Below are 19,804 nucleotides of genomic sequence, written 5' to 3'. Positions count from 1 at the left end.
GGCAAGATTTCATTCATTTTGATGGCTGAGTAATATTCCATTGTATGTATGTATGTGTGTGTGTGTGTGTATACACGCACACCCCCCCCCCCCCACATCTTTACCTATTCATCAGTTGATGGACATTTGGGCTTTCTCCATAGTTTGGCTATTGTTGACAGTGCTGTGCCATATACTTTCATTAATTAAAAAAATTTGTTTTTTTATTTGAGAGAGCAAGAGAAAGCATGTGCAAGCAGGGGGGAGAGAGAGAATCTCAAGCAGGCTCCATGCTCAGGGAAGAGCCTGACACAGGGCTCAATCCCACAACCCTGGGATCATGACCTGAGCCAAAATCAAGAGTTGGACACTCAGTTGACTGAGCCACCTAGGTGCCCCAATGTGGCCTACATTTTCAATTCCTTTGCACCATTGTCCTCTTTTGCACCGTTTTTTTTCTTTGTTTTTATTTTTTTGTTTTGTTTTGTTAAGAGAGAGAGAGCACAGGCAAGGGAAGAGGGGTAGAAGGAGAGAGAGAATCTCAAGCAGGCTCCATGCTCAGGGAAGAGCCTGACATGGGGCTCAGTCCCAAACCTGGAATCATGACCTGAGCCAAAAGCAAGAGTTGAATGCTCAACTGACTGAGCTACCCAGGCCTTCCTTTCTTTTGGACCCTTATGTGTTCAGCCTTACATGAATTCACTCACCCACCATCTGTCTGTGCTTGGGCAGCTAAGCACTATGGAAAAAAGTCATAAAGCTAGGTGGTTTTATTTATATAGTACAACTATAAATTAATGTTTACTGGCCTAAAATAGACTTTCGGTACCATGTGACATTCTTACTACATTAAAAAAAATTTTTTTTAATGTTTATTTATTTTTGAGAGAGAGAGAGTGACAGAGCATGAGCAGGGAAGGGACAGAGAGAGAGGGAAACACAGAATCCAAGGCAGGCTCTAGGCTCTGAGCTGTTAGCACAGAGCCCGATGCACAGCTTGAACTCACAGACTGTAAGATCACGACCTGAGCCAAAGTTGGACATTTAACCAACTGAACCATCCAGGCGCCCCTACATTTTTTTTAAAGTATATTCATTTATTTTGAGACAGAGGGAGGGGCAGAGAGAGAGGGATGGATAATCCCAAGCAGGCTCTGCAATGGTAGTGCAGAGCCTGATGCGGGGCTCGATCCCATTACATGAGATCATGAACTGATCCCGAAACCAAGAGTTAGACACTTAACTGAGCCACCCAGGTGCTCCTCTTATTACATTTCTTTAGTTATCTATATCTCCTATTTGATAAAAACTAATTCAGGTCTTATTTTACTCAAAATTCAATACCTGTTGTGTTTTGTCCACCCTTTCACCTCTGCCCTTCTTATGCTTAGAAGTTTTCCCTCAGAGACAAAGATAGTATCAGACCAATATTCCTTCAAGTTTCTGTAAATCTATAAATCTGCCTGCATCTGCAGATACATTTTTTTTTAAATGTTCATTTATTTTTGAGAGAGAGAGAGAGCACAAACAGGGGAGGGGCAGAGAGAGAGGGGAACAGAGGGGCTCTGTTATGATAGCAGCAAGCCCTATATGGGGCTTGAACTCAACCAACCATGAGATCATGACCTGAGCTGAAGTCGGACATTCAGCTTGACTGAGCCATCCAGGTGCCCCACAGATACATTTTCTTTATCAGAGACTAGTCCTTCATTTGCATTCTAGTTCCATTTGTTAGTCCCTTTACCTTGAATCTTTAGTCTCTTCATCTGTGAAAAACATTTTCAAAGATGAAATACATAAAACATAATTACAGATTAGCATTAAGAGATGAGCATTTACTATTGATTTTAATGATAGGGAACACTAATTTTGAACCTCAGGCAAAATGTCTCCCCCAGAAAGAATTACTTTCTTCAATTAGTAAACTTCTATTACAAAAAAAACAAAAAAACTCCGTTATTAGTAGTAGTATATTTTGAAATTTTTCAATAAAAATTTAGTGGAAATTTGCTTTCTCTCTTGTTAAGAGAGAAGGTACATAATACCTTCAATTTTGTCACAACACCTAAAATATTTACTCGCTGGTACAGGAGAAGTTTGCTGACCCTCAGGTGTAAGCCACCTTAACTGGGATGGGGGAATGGAGCAACGTGGATTAGAGATTCAAGAATAAAGTGGTTACAACTGATGATTAATTAAAGGTGATGGGTGAAGGAGACCAAGTTCAGGATGATTCCTAGGTTTCTGCATTAAGCAACTGGGTGAACTGACAAAGGCTTTCATTTTGTCTTGGAAGAAAATATGATGATGAAGATTTTAATTAGGGACATTGGTTTCATCAATAATAACTGTGAAGAATTCTTTTATCTGTTTTTTAAAATGCAGCTTTATTGATATAATTCATATACCCTATAATTCACTGATATACAGTGAACAGTTAATTCACTGGTTTATAGTTTATTCACAGGATTGTGCAGCCTTCACCCAATCCAATTTAGAACATTTTGTTTTTCTCTCAAGGAAACCCCTATCCCCACTCCTGTTTTTTACTCCTACCCCTCAAAACCATCAATCTGTTTTTTTTGTCTCTGTAGATTTGACTGTGTGGACATTTTGTATGAATGGAATTATATGTGGAGCCTTTTGTGACTGGCTTCTTTCATTTGGGCTAATGTTCTCAGGGTTTGTTCATGTATCAGTACTTCATTCCTTTTTATGGTTGAATGGTATTCCATTATATGGATATATCAGATTTTATTTATTCATCACCTGTGTTGGACATTTGAGTTGTTTCTACTTGTTGGATATTATGAGTAATGCTGTGAATATTTGTGCACAAATTTTCATGCGGATGTATGTTTTCTTTTGGTTATATATCTAACAGAATTGCTGGGTCATTTTGATAAATTTATTTTTAACTTCCTGAGGTGCTGCAAAACTTTTTTTTTTTTAATGTTTTATTTATTTTTGAAAGAGAGAGAGTATGAACAGGGGAGGGTCAGAGAGAGAGGGAGACACAGAATCTGAAGAAGGCTGCGGGCTGTGAGCTGTCAGTACAGAGCCCGACGCAGGGCTCGAACTCGTGAACCATGAGGTCATGACCTGAGCCAAAGTCGGACGCTCAACTGACTGAGCACTACCCAGGCGCCCTGCTGCCAAACTTTTTTAAAGTAGCTGTGTTATTTTATATTCCCACTAGCAATATATGTGGGTTCCATTTCATCCACATCCATTTTCTTTTTATGATAGCCATCCTAGTAAGTGTGTCTCTTTTATATCTGACTTTAGATAGGTTTGAAGATTGCTGTATGGACATATTCTCTTGCCTTCCAGAGATGTGGGTACTGTTAGGACATATTAGTCTTTGTGATATTGCAAAACAAAACTGAGCTAAAGCTTAGAATAAGCCAGGTGCTAGGATGAAGGAAAAATGATTTGGGAAAATGACTTGCTTCGTATTGGTTCTCTACCTTCTCTTTAGGTATACCCTGCTTGCATAATAAATGTTATATGTTCTTGAGATGTTATAAGAAAATCCAATCATATTTTAAATAAACCAGAGGATTGCTTTATTTACATAGAGCTTTTTGTAAAGAGCATAGTTTTTTTTTTTCTAGAAGTAGCCTGGTAAGGCAGAAAATATGAGATTTGTAGTCAGACAGACTTAGCTTTAAATCCTGCTTACTTACCAGCTTTTTTTACTTTGGGCAAATGACTTGAACTCTCTGAGCCTCCATTTCCTCATCTATAAAATGAGGATTAAAATAGTATCTATTTTAGGGACACCTGGGTGGCTTAGTCAGTTGAACTCCTGACTTTGGTTCAGGTCATCATCCCGCAGTTCATGAGTTCAAGCACCACGTCAGGCTCACTGCTGTCAGCCTGTCAGTGCAGATCCCGCTTCAGATCCTCTGTCCCTCTCTCTGCCCTTCCTCCACTTGTGCTCTCTCAAAAATAAATTTGGAAAATACTATCTACTTTATTGAAATATTATGGAAAGGGGCGCCTGGGTGGCGCAGTCGGTTAAGCGTCCAACTTCAGCCAGGTCACGATCTCGCGGTCCATGGGTTCGAGCCCCGCGTCGGGCCTGGAGCCTGTTTCCGATTCTGTGTCTCCCTCTCTCTCTGCCCCTCCCCCGTTCATGCTCTGTCTGTCTCTCTCTGTCCCAAAAATAAATAAACGTTGAAAAAAAAATTTTTTTTAATAAAAAAAAAAATATTATGGAAAGATGCCACAAATGAATGAGGAAATAATGTGGATATAAAGTGATTAGTACTGTTTGCAGCTGTGATATTGATGATAATTTTTAATCTTATTTTCGTATCATGATTTTAGTTATCGTGAAATATTTGTTGATATTTATTTCCTTTTTAAAAGTTTATTTATTTTGAGAGAGAGAGAGAGAGTGTGTAGGGGAGAGGCAGAGAACTAGAGAGAATCCCAAGCACTGTCAGTATAGAGCCTGATACAGGGCTTAATCTCACGACCATGAGATCATGACCTGACCCAAGATCAAGAGTCGGATGCTTTACTGACTGAGCCACCCAAGTGGCTATTCCCTTTTTTTAAAACCACTTTTACATCTTGGTCTTATTTCCATTTGGATTCCAAAATTCATAGTTTTTTTCTAGCAAACTTTTATTTTCTCCCTAGGAGTACTTCTTTGATTCCAGAGTATTAACAGATGGAGAACTGGCTCCCAATGATCGATGCTGTCGTGTGTGTGGAAAAATAGGCCACTACATGAAAGACTGCCCTAAAAGGAGAAGGTTGGCAAAATGATTATATATTGACATTACAGGGAAAATAAATGTGAGGCCAATTGTAGCTGTAACTGTGTTCATATATGTTTAAGTGAGAAAGTTCAGGGCTTAAATTGGACGTTGGGTAAATGTATTTTGGAGTGGAATTTTGTTAATAGAGTGAGATTTATTTGTGGTACAATGGTATCTTAAAATACTCGTTTGTTCATTTATTCATTAATTCATTGTGGCTTTGTGTTTCTTTCTTTTTTTTTAAATTGAAGAAGGATTTATTGATACCTTCTTTATTGGAAACTGTGCTAGGAGTCAAGAAAAAAAAGAGACATGGGGTTCTCACCTCACAGTAATGCAAACCAATAATTATAATATATAATTAACTAAATCTTTGAGGTATCTACTGTGAGGTATACATATATAATACATATTTTGAGGAATATTTATTCTCTCTACCCCCTGAGGATATATTTATGAAATATACTTTCCTGTATTTAATAGGCCAATAAAATCCCTTCTGTAGGAATCAAGTCCTGCCTAATTTAAAGATCTTAGAACTTATCAGACAGAATGAACTCCTAGGTTGCATCAGTGCTATTTACTGATTGTTAAATGAGAAGATGCTTTCTCTAAGCATCTACTTCTTACTCTGTAAAATGGAGTTAATAAATACCAGCCTCTGTTTGATTGTTATAACATTAAAATTCAATACTAAAAATTTTTTCTAATTTGATAATGTATTATAAAACTACTACAATACCCAGTTGCTGCCATATGAGTAGATGTGCTTTAAATATGAGTTCTTTTGCCTTAAAAAAGATGCATGAAACCATGAGCATGTTAATCCCTTTATTGTGAGACTCTTGTATAGTTTAGTTTGTTCTGTGATTCACTCAGTTTACAAGTCCCTAGCCCCACATTATTGGTATCAGCAGTTTACTGTTTAGACTAAAGAAGAAAGACAGTGAAGAAGAGAAGGATGGGAATGAAGAGGAGAAAGACTCCCGAGACCTTCTTGATCCCCGAGACCTCCATGACACTCGGGAGTTTAGAGACCCCAGAGACCTCAGATGCTTCATATGTGGAGATGCTGGACATGTACGAAGGGAGTGCCCAGAGGTCAAGCTGGCCCGTCAGAGGAATAGCAGTGTGGCTGGTAAATAGAACAAGCCAAAAATAGTTTCTGGTAGAAATAAGGTCATTTGTGTTGATAACATTTTTAATGTATTTATTGTTTTGAAAGAGAGATAGTATATGTGTGCACGAGCAGGGAGAAGAAGAGAGAATATCTTAAGCAGGCTCCATGCCCAGGGTGGAGACAGACTCAGGGCTTGCTCTCACAACGTGAGATCATGATCTGAGCTGAAAGCAAGAGTTGGTTGCTTAACTGACTGAGCCACCCAGGCGCCCTGCAGAAGGTATTTTCTGAAATATATTGTCTCCTTTAGAAAAGCAGTATTTGTCTTTTTGTCCTTTCTATTCCCAGTTTTTTTTTTTAAGTTTATTTATTTTTGAGACAGAAGAGTGTGTGCATGCACACGGGTACACTTGGGAGAGGGACAGAGAGGGAGATAAAGAATCCCAAGTAGGCTCTGTGCTGTCAGCACGGAGCCTGATGCGGGACTCGAACTCATGAACCTCATCATGACCTGAACCGAAATCAAGAGTCAGAAGCTTAATCAGCTGAGCCACCCAGGCGTCCTCTACAGCATATTTTTTTAGTGATTTACAAGATTGAAAAATGACTTTAACAAAAATGTTGTTACAAGTCCTTCACATGCATAATCATAGTTTAAAAGTACAAATCTAAGATTTGAGACTCTTTAACAGAGAAAGGGAGTTTATTGATTGTCATTTCTCTGCTGTTTTCATTATCTGTTGATTTTCTTTCTGATGTCTTCTCTTAGCAGCCCAGTTGGTCCGCAACCTCGTAAATGCCCAACAAGTGGCTGGTTCAGCCCAGCAACAGGGTGATCAGTCCGTAAGGACTAGACAGTCCTCAGAATGTGTAAGTACTGAACCTGCAAATGGATTAGTCTTGGCAGGAAGATAGTACTATCTTTGATGGGTGATAGGGTTGATCTTTCAGACTTCAAATACAGTCATCCAGATTACTTGGTGCTTTGTAGTGGTATTCTTGCTAGTCACCTGAGGTGGAATGAGCATTACTTTTGGAGTGATGTATATCTGGGTTTGTATCTATGGGCAAGCTACTTAACTTCAGTGACTCTGCCTTCTTATTTGTAAAGTAAGATAACAACTACTAATATGTTTGTTGGTAGATTAAAATAAGGTAATGACTTTGAGGTTCTAGGCTTTGCCTAGTGGAAAAATATCAGCAACATTTATAAAAATAGACACAAAAATTGAGATGTGTTGGGGTTTAATACTGTTAAGGCAGTACATGCATGGTATTGCACTTGCTTGAAGCTTTTATGTGTCTTCTCATAGCTAATTTGAATACCTAGTGAAATATATCCTGTGAAAGCAGAATATTGAATTAGAGTTCAGATTCACAAGTTTCATATTTGCTGAGTTGCTTTTTACCTTTATGTAAATCTGTATTCATCTTGCACTTCTTAAATTAATTAATTCAGTACCAATCGAATGTTTGCTTACTCTAAATGTGACATTATGTTTTGGTTTGTCACACTTAATCCTTTGGGCGGCCATGTGAAGTGGAAGGTGTTAGTATGATCAAATTTTACAAATTGGGAAGCTGAGAATAAGAGAAACTAAAAGATTCAAACCTAGGTTTGTGTAGCTGCAAAGCTGTTAACTATTAAACATGCTAAATCTGATATCTGTGTTTTAGAAAAAAATCTTTAAGAATTTTTTTAAGGTTTATTTATTTTGAGAGAGACCTAGAATGAGCAGGAGAGGGGAAGAGAGAGAGAGATTGATTGATTCTCAAGCAGGCTCTGCAGACAGTGCAGAGCCTCATGCAAGGCTCAGACTCACAAAAGGTGAGATCATGACCTGACCCGAAACCGGGAGTCGGAGGCTTAACTGAGCCACCCAGGCGCCCACTAGAAAAAAATTCCAAGAGTATATGAAGATCAATATAGGGAGAGATTGGGAACATTAAGCAGCCCACTATCCTCACCTATAGTATTTGTGTACCTACTATGGGTCTGACATTTTCATAAATGTTACATAACAGTGGTACTATTAGCTAACATTGTTGAGTGCTATGTACTGTATATATGCTTTTTTCTATTTCTTCCTGTAAAATATTAGAAAAGTACAGAAAATAATAAACATTCATGTAGTACCACCAGACTTTAATAAGTCTTAAATTTTGTTATCTTTGATTTATTAAAAAATTACCCATAGTCAACAATCCCTATGCATTCGTGTTGGATCTTAAAACCTTCCTACCGGGGCGCCTGGGTGGCGCAGTCGGTTAAGCGTCTGACTTCAGCCAGGTCACGATCTCGTGGTCCGTGAGTTCGAGCCCCGCGTCAGGCTCTGGGCTGATGGCTCGGAGCCTGGAGTCTGCTTCCGATTCTGTGTCTCCCTCTCTCTCTGCCCCTCCCCTGTTCATGCTCTGTCTCTCTCTGTCCCCAAAAAAATAAACGTTGAAAAAAAAAATTTGAAAAAAAAAAAAAAAAAAAAAAACAAACCTTCCTACCATCTCTTCCTAGCTACTAAAATGTATCGACTATCCTTAATTTGGTGTTTAGATTTCCACATGTATTTTAATTAAACTACACAAAAACCTATGAGGTAGATTCAGTTCATTATTTATACATTACAGGTAAAAAAACCAGATTTAAGTTTTTTGCCTGAGGTCAAAACACACTTGTAAATTGAACTTGAACCCTCAGGCTCTCTCTTCAAAACCTATGCTCTAACCACTTTCCTGTGCTGCTTCTACTCTACCCTTTGCTTCCAACACTCACTTTTTTGTTACCTGATATTTGGATAAGAGCCTAATGGACACTGCTGTTCTGATGTCTCACAAAGCACTTTAACTTCAAAATGTCTGGAATGTAACATTTTTCTCCAAATCCCTAGACTGGCCTCTTCTTGCTCCTGTGTTCTCCATCTCATTGAATGATCCTATTGTCTGGTTTCCAGAACTACTCCTCTCCCTCAATTCACACATCCAAATCAGTCACCAAATCCTGTTGTTTCTACCTATAAAAAAGAGCTCACAGCCATTTGCTTCCCTGTCCCTATTTTGTAGCCTAGCTTACCATCATCTCAGGACTATTTATTGTAGCAGCCTTTTAATCAGTCTCATTAGTGTTTTTCCCCCCTAATATTTTCTGTTTCATTCCTGTTAAGCCAGAATAATTTTTTCTAAAACACATATTGATGGTGTTCCTGACCCACTTAAAACCCTTTGGTCATTTTCCAGTGCCCTCAGGATAAAGTCTTAACTACAAGGGCTGTATGTAGTACCCTTCATTATCTTGCCCCTCATTGGTTCTTAACCTCAAATCTGCTGTTCCCCTGCCTTTGTACTCCAGTAATATTAAACTTATTTCACAATCCCATTACTTAAAAAAGCCAGGTGTTCATGAGCCTAAAGACCTTCAGTCATGTTGTTTTCTCTGCTCAAAACACTCTTTCCTTCCCCTTATCCCTATTCTCTTTTATCAGACTGAGTTCTATTACCCTTGAGTCTCAGCTTCCTTTGGGAAGCTCTCCTTGATTTCCACTTTCATTCATCTTTCTCTCTTCTCAAAGTACTTTTAGGTGTTCCTGCTTTGGGATTTCCTTATACACTATACATTATACATTCTTTATCATAGTAATCATTTTAATTTATTTTGATTGCTTGTGTAATCTTCATGTGCTCTTCTTCCTTTTCCCCATAAACTTTAAGTTCCATGAGGGCATATATGTTAGTGTTGTATTTTTAACACCTAAAACAATGCCCAGATGTAATCAACACTTGTTGAGGGACTGAATCAAAGTGGCTGTGAGATATTTAGATATAAGTTTCTAGTTACAGTTGGAAATGTGGGTTCTGCATGATGGGAATGACGTCTGGGGTCTTTTTTCTTTGGATAGTGAAAGGGTTTATAGGGTAGTACATATGTCAGAGAGAGTTTGAGGATCTTGAAGAAAATTCTATTTTCATGTAAAATGAGGCTCTATAATTGTTTATTATACACATTATAGAGTTCTGTTTATAATGTTCTAATGAAATAACTCCATAATTTTGTATTTTGATTATCTCTGCTTTTATAATAGTAAGATGTTTTAAAATTAATTTTAAAATGTTATCTTTTTCTCTTTGCAGTCTGATTCACCATCTTACTCTCCTCAGCCCCAACCATTTCCACAGAACTCATCCCAGTCAGCTGCCATTACCCAGTCTCCATCCCAGCCAGGATCCCAACCCAAGCTTGGCCCACCTCAGCAGGGAGCCCAGCCCCCACATCAGGTCCAGATGCCTATGTATAACTTTCCCCAGTCACCACCAGCTCAGTATTCTCCCATGCACAATATGGGACTGTTGCCAATGCACCCTCTCCAGATCCCTGCCCCGTCCTGGCCTATTCACGGCCCAGTGATCCACTCTGCACCAGGCAGTGCCCCCAGCAATATTGGCCTGAACGATCCCAGCATCATCTTTGCACAGCCTGCTGCCAGACCTGTGGCGATCCCTAACTCCTCTCATGATGGACACTGGCCTCGTACTGTGGCTCCAAATTCCCTGGTGAACAATGGTACAGTGGGAAATTCGGGTAACCCTTCCTTTTCTTCTTTTGTATATGTCTGTAGAAAGGTTGGGTGGTTGGTTTTATTGGTTGAACTGGGGGAAATAAAAGTGAGGAAATATTTACAGAGGGGCAAGTATAGGATTAGATACAGTATATGGGCTATGGATTCAGACTGCCTAGATTTGAATCCTGGCTCTGCCATTTATTATGTGGGATTAGGCAGTTGCTTAATCTCTTTATGCATTGATTTCATCTGTAAAATAAGGATATTAATAGCATCTAACTCACAGGGATGTTGTGAATATTAAATGAGGTAATATACAGAAATGTCACTTTATGATTATTTTATTTTATTATATATATATATATTTTTAATATATGAAATTTATTGTCAAATTGGTTTCCATACAACACCTAGTGCTCATCCCAAAAGATGCCCTCTTCAATACCCATCACCTACCCTCCCTCCCACCCCCCCCATCAACCCTCAGTTTGTTCTCAGTTTTTAAGAGTCAACTTTATGATTATTTTAAAGTTTCACTGCAATCCTGCTTGGTGCATTACTAGCACTCATTTTATAATTTAGGAAACTGTAGGGTTAAGTAACTTACTATCATGCTCTTGTAATTAATCATAGTAGATCCAAGTTTTAGATCAATTTCTTTCTTCAAAACTTTGTTCTTTGCCCTAGTAAGTAACAATTCTTACTAATAAGTAAGGAGCAATTCTTTAAAAAGCTATTACTAGCACTTTGTAGCATTAAAAACTACTAGTTTTTTCTGATATGTAAGTAATACATTTTCATTATAGGACATTTGAAAAATAAAAGATAATCCATAATCTCAACTCCTAGACATAATTGCCAAGTAATACTTAGGTGTGTTACCATCCATTTTTTAAATATTTGCATAATTAAAAATATATATACCATAAATCTTGTTTAATATTCAACGTTTTAGTTGATTATATTTTTATTTTAAAAACTTTTTTGAAATGTACACAGGAGGAGGGAGTTTTAAAGTAGGACAAGCACCCTGTTACCCAGCTTTTAACAGTTACCAATATTTGCTATTCTTTGACCCCTTTACCTCATTTAAAAAATTCTTTTGGCTTTAGTATTTAATCAAATCTCAGACATTGGATCAAATTTCCTTATAAACCTGTTTGTATCTCTTTAAAAAAAAAAAATCACAAGACCATTACCATACCCTGTATCACCTAATACCTGTTCATTTTTATTCTTTTTCTAAAATTACTGTTATTGTTGATTTATTTGAATCAGGATTCAAACAAAGCCCTTACATTATAAGTGTATGCTTATTTTATTTCTTAAGTCTCCTTTAATATGTAATACTTTCTCTTCACTATTTTTTCCCCCATATAAACTGTTTATTAAAGAAACTGTAGAACTTCTTATATTCTGATGTTGGCTGAATTGTATCTTTGTGGCATTATTTAACATGTACCTCTGTCCCCATATTTCCTATAAATTGGAAGTTAGGTCCAGAAGCTGGATTAGATTCAGGTTTTTTTTGTTGGCAAGAATTTATCTCTTGATTGGTCCTGTATGTTTCTTGTTCCCTCACTTCAAAAAGAACTTACTCTCACTGTTCCTTTTTTAGTGATCTAAGATTGATCAATGAGTTAGGTGATATCAGTGTGTTCTGTCCATTATGAAGCGTCCCATTAATTTTTACATAATAGTTTTAGTTGTTACTGATAATTATTTCTGATAATTGCTATTTTACTAGGGGTTGTAAAATGATGATTTTCTATTTACTGCTTGTGATTCTTCTATGAAGAACTTTTTCTTATTAACTACTTGATTATCCTGAAATATAGGAAAAGACTAAAAGCTTGATTCTTTCCCTTTATCAATTTTCACAAGTATTTTAGTACTTTTTATACAAAAATATGCTATTGCTTAGAGTACCATGATGGAAGAAGTACCTCTGCTCTCTTTGGAACAATACATATAATGTATTTTGCTGAGCAGAAATGTCAAAGTATGGGAATTCATTCGGATTTCCAAGATCAAAGGATATGTGGCATATATGACCATTCTTTTTTTTTTTTTTTTTTTTAATTTATTTTGAGAGAGAATGAGTGCAAATGGGGAGGGGCACAGAGAGGGGGAGAGAGAGGGAGAAAAAGACTCCCAAGCAGGCTCTGAACTGTCAGCACATAGCCCAGTGTGGTGCTGGAAACCTACAAGCTGCAAGATCATAACCTAAGCTGAAATCAAGAGTCACATGCTTAACGGGCTGAGCCACCTAGCACCTAGGCACCCCATACATCTTCATTCTAATGTGATCTCTGTTTCTGTCATTCAACAAATGTTTATTGTATATATGCTATGACATGTACCATGATAGTCACTGGGTTATATAATGAACACAGACCCAGTGTCTTGCCCTTTGATACAATGGCTCAGTTTTTACAGTTTTATTCTTCCCAGTACCACCACTAGTTGATCTCTGTCAGTCATAATGAACTAATTAATTAACATCCTAGGAACATACTGTATTATCTCTTACCCCTAATTGTTTACTAAAGTTGTTCCTTCTGCCTGGAAAAATCCTCTCCCTATCTCTCCTTCTTACTCTCACCTCCTTTTGCTTTGCTCCAAAGCTTGGGTGACTCATTCATCTTCCATTTTTAAATTTAGCTCACTTTCTAACAGGAACCCCTCTTGTTGATTTTGTCCTCCAATTGTGCTAGGTATCCTTTTTCTTTTCCATGTTTCCTTAATATCTATATCTTTATACTTGTCTTATGAAATTGCCAGTTTACTTGTTTGCATAACCCATTAGGCTGAACTTCTAAAGCCGTGAATTGTTTCTTCTCTATCATTGTCTCCATCGTGTCCAATATAGTGCCCGGATGTATGGTAGATACATTATTCATATAATATATTATTTTTATTATATAATGATTACTCAGTAAATGTTATATTGTTATATGTGGAATGGATTTACAACTCCTAGTTAATATTACAGCTAAAATTACTAATTTGTTGAAAATGGAAGGATTGGGTGAGAATATATTATGAAAATATTTAGTTGTGAAAAATGGCCGAGGGAGATTGGAATATATCCTAAGAAATACCCTTTGATGTCAAAACACATTTCTCAGTTGGTCAAGACCTTAATATATATACCCAGTCTCATTTAAAGCAAAAAATATACCCTGTAGCTTCAGTTCTTAATTGTAACTTGGTTTTATGAACTTTCAGCAAAGCAGCTGCTTTGTTTTTCTGCTTACCTCCTGAGAAGACTGAGTTTGTTAAGAGTATGGCTAGTATGGGTTTTAGTTTTCTGGCTGTGTACTCCTCCCTATCCAGTACCTCTTAATTTGAGTCTGCTAGGAAGTTTAGTGAATGAGGGGAGTGTCTTTCAGATTATTTCCTGCCACATTGTGACCCTGGATGAGAAAAGCCACCAGAAATGATGCAAAAGATTTAGGAGTAATTACTTAGGAGTAATTTGAAAAGATGCACTTTGAAAGATGTACTTCTGTCTTAAAGGGAAGTAGATTGTGGGGGTTGTTTGCCATAGAATGGATAGCACTCCTATTTTTTGAGTCTCTACTTACATACCACAACTTGTGCAAGCCACATTGTTTTTGTTATCTAATTTAATCCTCACAACAGCCAGAGGTGCATAATTGAACTTTACTAATTTTTGGAACTGGGATTTGAACTTTGACCTGGTTGGCTCCAAAGCCCAAGTTCTCAACCATTACACCACAGTGCTTCAGTTTCTAATAGAATTGCTTTTTGAACCATGATACAGTTGTTTCTAGGATAGTGGCATTGTCTTTAGGAAAAAGTGGAAGCTCCTTAATGATGTACTAAGGTTCTTTAAAATGTAAATCCTACCTTATCCATCCAGCCTTTTTTTCTTTCATTGCCTCCTTTTACTCCTTAGTGGTACTGCTGATTGTTTTTGCAGCTTCCCAAACTTGCTGTACTGTCCTGTTTCCTGGCTATTGTACTTGTTATTCCTTCTGTTTAAAATGCCCTCTTTGCCCTGTTTTGCCTAACAATTCCTTGTGCTTTAAAATTTAGTTCAGTCAGTCATCTTAGGAAAACCTTCTCTAGCCTTGAACCAAATAGGTTAGCCCCCTCTTTATTTTTCATTATTATTATTATTTTTTAATATTTATTTTGAGAGAGAGAGTGCCCAAGCAAGCAGGGGAGGGACAGAGAGAGAGGAGAGAGAGAATCCCAAGCAGGCTCCACACTGTCAGCACAGAGCCTGACGCAGGGCTTGAACTCGCAAACCAAACCCAGGCTGAAACCAAGAGTCAGTCACTTAACCAGCTGAGCCACCCAGGCACCCTAGTTCCCTCTGTAGAGCACCTTCCACCAATCTCTTATAGCAATGACTACTTATTATTGTATCTCTACCTTTTATATGTCTCTTTTATGAATAATTTGAGCACAGTGTTTGATTCTAAAAAAAAATTGGTATCCTCTGCACTTAGCATTGTTCTTGTCCAGTGGTAGGTACTCAATAAATCTTTGTGGAATGAAGGAATATTTAAATGAACAAACTGATATTTTAAGTATGTCTTTCCTGTCTTGTTGAAATGCAGAGCCAGGCTTTCCAGGACTAAATCCTCCAATTCCTTGGGAACATGCACCACGTCCCCATTTCCCTCTTGTCCCAGCTTCGTGGCCTTATGGTTTGCATCAAAACTTCATGCATCAGGGAAATGCCAGATTTCAGCCCAACAAACCGTTCTATACTCAAGGTACCGTTGTTTACAAATTCATTAAGAGGCTGGGTGGGTTTTTTTCTGGGACAAAGGTGGCTTTGTGAAGGCAAGGAACCAGGAGTGAGATTTTATGCATTCAGTAAACATTTTATTGAGAGCATACTGTGTGTCACACTGTGCTAGGTGCTTGTTCAGGCAAGAATTAAGTAAAACCTGTACACTTAGAAGAGCCAGACATGTAAAATAGACAAGGATAGGAACTTAGAAGGAGTCAGTTAAATGTTATCCTAGCAGAGTTTATAGGAGATATGGACACCAAGGATCAAATCACACAAGATTTTGACATTTGAATTAGACTGTGAAAGAGATACAGGATTTGTTTTTCCTAGAGATTTGTTAGAGATTATAGGGGAAGAGTATTCTTAGCTGAGGGAATATATATGTAAAGTTGAGGAGTTTTGCCTGGCATAGTGAGGAAAAGAGAAGAGAAAATAATAGGACTAGAGGATGAAGTGGATGGGAAAGATGTGTACATGATGAGGCTAGAGAAGGTAGGCTGAGGCCATATTATGAAAAACTTTTTGGACTATGTTTAGTAAGTAGTGTGGACTTAATAGAAGTTTTTGAGTTGAATAGTGACATAGTCAAAATTTGTTTAGTTGAACTTGAATGACATTAGAATTCATTTATTCTGTTAGTGCTGACATACCAATAATAGGTTTGATCTAAGTAATGAATATTACAAACTAAGGAGAACTTGTAGCATTTTATCTAGCCTACTTGCCTCGAAGGTATTTCAATTCTAATAGGGAATGTCTGAGTCTGGCCCTCAGCTCTTCGTTAACCTATGAATTAAAAAACTAGAGTCAGTTACTTACGACACTTAAACTAGGAGTTTAAGAAATTAAAGAAAGGCACTCAAGAAATGCTGACTGAATTAAATGGTAACTTTAAGGGGAAACCCTGGTACAAGTTTCAGGCTTGATTCATTTAAGCCTTTGTAAACTATCCGTGTATTGCTGGGGCATCCCTATATTATAGAATGGCAGAACATTGACTGTGGTGGACTTAATCTTCTGAGTAAAGAACTAAGGTTGAAAAAAGTTATTATTAATCATATAAGGGCTTGGTGGGATGGTGGGATGGTTGGGGGGAGTCTGAAATTCTTCCCTGATGAATTTGTTGCCTTTGGTACCTCCCCTTCATCTCTCTTTTCTTTCACATACCCATGTTTCCCTGCTCTCCTCTTCTTTCTCCTGCGAAATGTTTTTACATGCTTTATCTCCTCTTTACTATATAAATAGAAAAAAAGAGAACTAGCTACAAGTTATTAATTCTAAGGGTTGTCAGATATATAGGCACAAGCCTTTCAGTTTCCTGTCTGTGTTGTGTCCAACAGACAGATGTGCCACCCGTCGGTGTAGAGAGCGTTGTCCCCACCCACCAAGAGGAAACGTGTCGGAGTAATGCGAGTCCATTTTCTTTCAGCTGGTCTACCGATGCACAGCAACCAGCCAATCCTGCTGTCTCAAGGGTATCCGTACCTCAATGTCAGTTACATTCAGCAGAAAAAGTGACATTTAATGGAAAGCAAAACAAATCAGGTCCTGATTTAAAATTTTAACACGTTTAGATAGCTTATTTAAATTCTAAGACTGTTTTTAAAGACTGTATTATTTGTATATAAATATGAACTATAGTTTTTACTAGTATCACCAAATTGAGTGATACAAATTTCATCTATTTTATTACCCTATTTTTAAGGGAATTTTATGTTTTGTTTAATCTTGATGAATTGTATAAAGAGAGAATTTAAAAAATTACATTCTTTATTTTCTATTAGCTGTATTCATACTTTGGTTGCTTCAGACTTTATATATATTGTTCTTAAGAATTAGGAAAAACTTTCATGTGTTTTAAATTTGTCACTTCTATTCTTTACAGAACCTTGTAGTGCCAAAAACTTTTTAAAAGCTAAAAAAAAAAATAATAAAATAAAACTACAACGTGAAGATTCAGAATTTTTTCTTTTACATTCTTGTATATTGAAAATATTCAAAATTGAACAGAAAGTTGCTTTTGTCTGTATTTGAAGTAATTCTATTTTAAGTTAATAAATCTTTTTGACAAGAGTCAAATTTGGTTAATTCATATGGTTGTTTAGATCATGGAGATATGTAACAATTTAGAGATTTGTTTTACTCTCAGTGAATGGAGCATTCTAAATTACAGACTTAGAGAACCAAGAATCTTTTTTAATGTCCTTTATTTTACTGGATCTTCACAACACCCATATGAAGTTGATAGAAACATATACTGTCTTCATGTCTGTTCATCATTGAGAAAACAGAGGTGCAAAACAATAAAGTGAATTCCAAGGTAGCACACTTCTATGTTGGAAAGAGAATGGAAACAGATCTTTTGAAGAAGAGTTTTTAAACACTGAGACTGATACTGGCAATTTGAGTGGAGGGAAGAGATTTCTTACTTACTGAGGTACTAGTATGTGCCAGACTATCCATTCTGAGTTCTGTTACTACCTGGAATGCACACTTGCCAGGATGGTGTTTACCAATAATGGTTGTGGTAACTGATTATAGTTGAAATTAAACTTGTGTTGTTAGTAGTATTTTAGCTCTTTTTGGTACTATCCATTGAGCTGAGGTCATTTTGTCTAAACCTCCCAATTACATATTTGACAGGGATTTTGGACTAAATGATCCTATAGATTTATTTGGAAATCTGCAGAATAAGTAAATACAAATGTATTTTAAGGACAGTGTATTATCTTTGTTCTGCTTCCTCAGATATGCATTACTTAAATAGGAGACTCTGGGCTTTTGCCATATTTTCCAACTTGGAAGATGCTTGAAATCTATTGCAGGAGGTTGAGGGCTTTCCTGCCATATTTACAGCCCTGAAAAGGTATTTATTAAATGTTAAGATCAGGTCTATTTACTGTAAGTTCTTCATATTAAAACTTCAGTATCTTCAGAATCCTACTAAATGGTGGAGTTTGCTCATTTGTTCTGTTAATGAGATAGCTGGCCCAGTGTATGTTTTTGTTAAAATATAGGCATACCTCGGAGATGTTGCAGATTAGGTCCCAGATCACTGCAATAAAGCGAGTATCGCATTAAAGTGAGTCAAATGCCTTTTTTGATTTCCCAGTGCATGTAAGTTACGTTTACACTTATCCTGTAGTCGATTTAAGTGTACAGTAGCATTGTCGAAAATGTACATGCCTTAATTTTATTGCTAAAATATGTTAACCATCAGCTGAAATTCAGTGAGTCATAATCTTTTTGCTGGTGGAGGGTCTTGACTTGAGTGCTGACTGATCAGGTGGTTGTTGCTGAAGGTTGAGTTGGCTGTAACAATTTCTTAAAATAAGACAAAAATGTAGTTTTGCCACATAGATTGATTTTTTCCTTTCACTTGAACACGTAGATGCCACTGTAGGGTTCTAAATTAGCCTAATTTCAATATTATGTCTCAGGGAAAAGGGAAGCCCAAGGGGAGAGAGAGAGATGAGGAAATGGCTGATTGGTAGAGCAGTCAGAACACACGCATTTATTAAGTTTGCTATCTTATATGGGCATGGTTTGTGACACCCAAAACCATGGCACAGATCACCGTGATAAATACAATAATACAAAACTTTGAAATATTGTGAGAATTACCAAAATGTGATAGAGACGCAAAGTCATCAAATGCTGTCAGAAAAAAAGGCACCAATAGACTTGCTCCATGCAGGGTTGCCATAAATCCTCAATTGGTCAAAACAAAACAAAACAAAAAACCTCAGTATCTTTGAGGGGCAGTAAGTGAAGTGCAGTAAAACGAGGTATGCCTATATGACTTGGAACATTGGTGGTTTTTTTTTTTTTTTTTTTTTTTTTTTTTTAATGTTTTTAGTTTTGAGGAAGAGAGAGTGAGAGCAAGTGGGGGAGGAGCAGAGAGAGGGGGAGACAGAGGATCTGAAGTAGGCTCTGCGATGACAGCAGAGTCCAATGTGAGGCTCAAACTCATGAACTGTGAGATTATGACCTGAGCCGAAGTCAGATGATGCTTAATTGACTGAGCCACCTAGACACTCAGCATTCAGGTTTTTTTTAAATAACATTCATGTATTTAATCTTTTTTCAAGTCTTGGAGAACAGATAATGAGGTATGTAAAGTGTTCATTTTACTGTTCTTTTGAATTTATTTGAAACTTTCATTAAAAAAAAAAAATCTCTAAGGCACCCAGTCTTAAGAGCATGCAGCTCTTGATCTTGGGGTTGTGAGTTTGAGCACCCTGTTCGGTATTGAGATTACTAAATCTCCAATAAGAGACTGTCCCTAATTCGGCTTTACTTTCTAAAGGAAAGAGGTATATATCACCTGGAAAAACGTATTTTGGGGGTTTTATAAAGCCCAGTAATTTAGGCTTTATTTTTGTGACAGTGTTCTATATAGTAATTTTCAGTATCTCACTTGTCCCTCCTTCAGCAATTACCAGTGCTCAGTAACTGGCAAAACTGTTCCAAGTGGAAAACTGTAATAATACTCTAAGTTGTAATTTATACCAGCAGCAGCAGCAGCAGCTCAGTTTTAGAAGTTTGTAAACTTCTCTTAGAAGTTGTAAACTTAAAAGTTTTTGATTGTGAATTCAAATTCATT

General features: G+C 37.1%; 1 protein-coding gene across 16 annotated transcripts in view; it reads left to right on the top strand.

The window, feature by feature from the left end:
* TUT4 (terminal uridylyl transferase 4) overlaps window positions 1-18,284 on the top strand; it is a 136,891-nt gene extending 118,607 nt beyond the window's left edge. For 4 of the 16 annotated variants that reach the window (XM_043574981.1, XM_043574980.1, XM_043574966.1 and 1 more), the window contains 6 exons: window positions 4,633-4,748; window positions 5,669-5,892; window positions 6,644-6,744; window positions 9,994-10,441; window positions 15,017-15,175; window positions 16,628-18,284. In XM_043574981.1, coding sequence (XP_043430916.1) covers window positions 4,633-4,748; window positions 5,669-5,892; window positions 6,644-6,744; window positions 9,994-10,441; window positions 15,017-15,175; window positions 16,628-16,716 — 1,137 coding nt within the window. In that variant the 3' untranslated portion in view covers window positions 16,717-18,284. Of the gene's footprint in view, window positions 1-4,632; window positions 4,749-5,668; window positions 5,893-6,643; window positions 6,745-9,993; window positions 10,442-15,016; window positions 15,176-16,538 lie in introns of all 16 variants that reach the window. The other 12 variants (XM_043574982.1, XM_043574976.1, XM_043574973.1 and 9 more) reach the window with 10 other exon arrangements.
* The last annotated feature ends 1,520 nt before the right edge of the window (window positions 18,285-19,804 follow it).

The sequence above is a fragment of the Prionailurus bengalensis genome, chromosome C1 (genome assembly GCF_016509475.1).
Source record: "Prionailurus bengalensis isolate Pbe53 chromosome C1, Fcat_Pben_1.1_paternal_pri, whole genome shotgun sequence".
In the NCBI taxonomy this organism is placed as follows: Eukaryota; Metazoa; Chordata; class Mammalia; order Carnivora; family Felidae; genus Prionailurus; species Prionailurus bengalensis.
The sequence above is the reverse complement of the archived record's forward strand: the minus strand, read 5'-3'. Positions and strand labels throughout refer to the sequence as shown.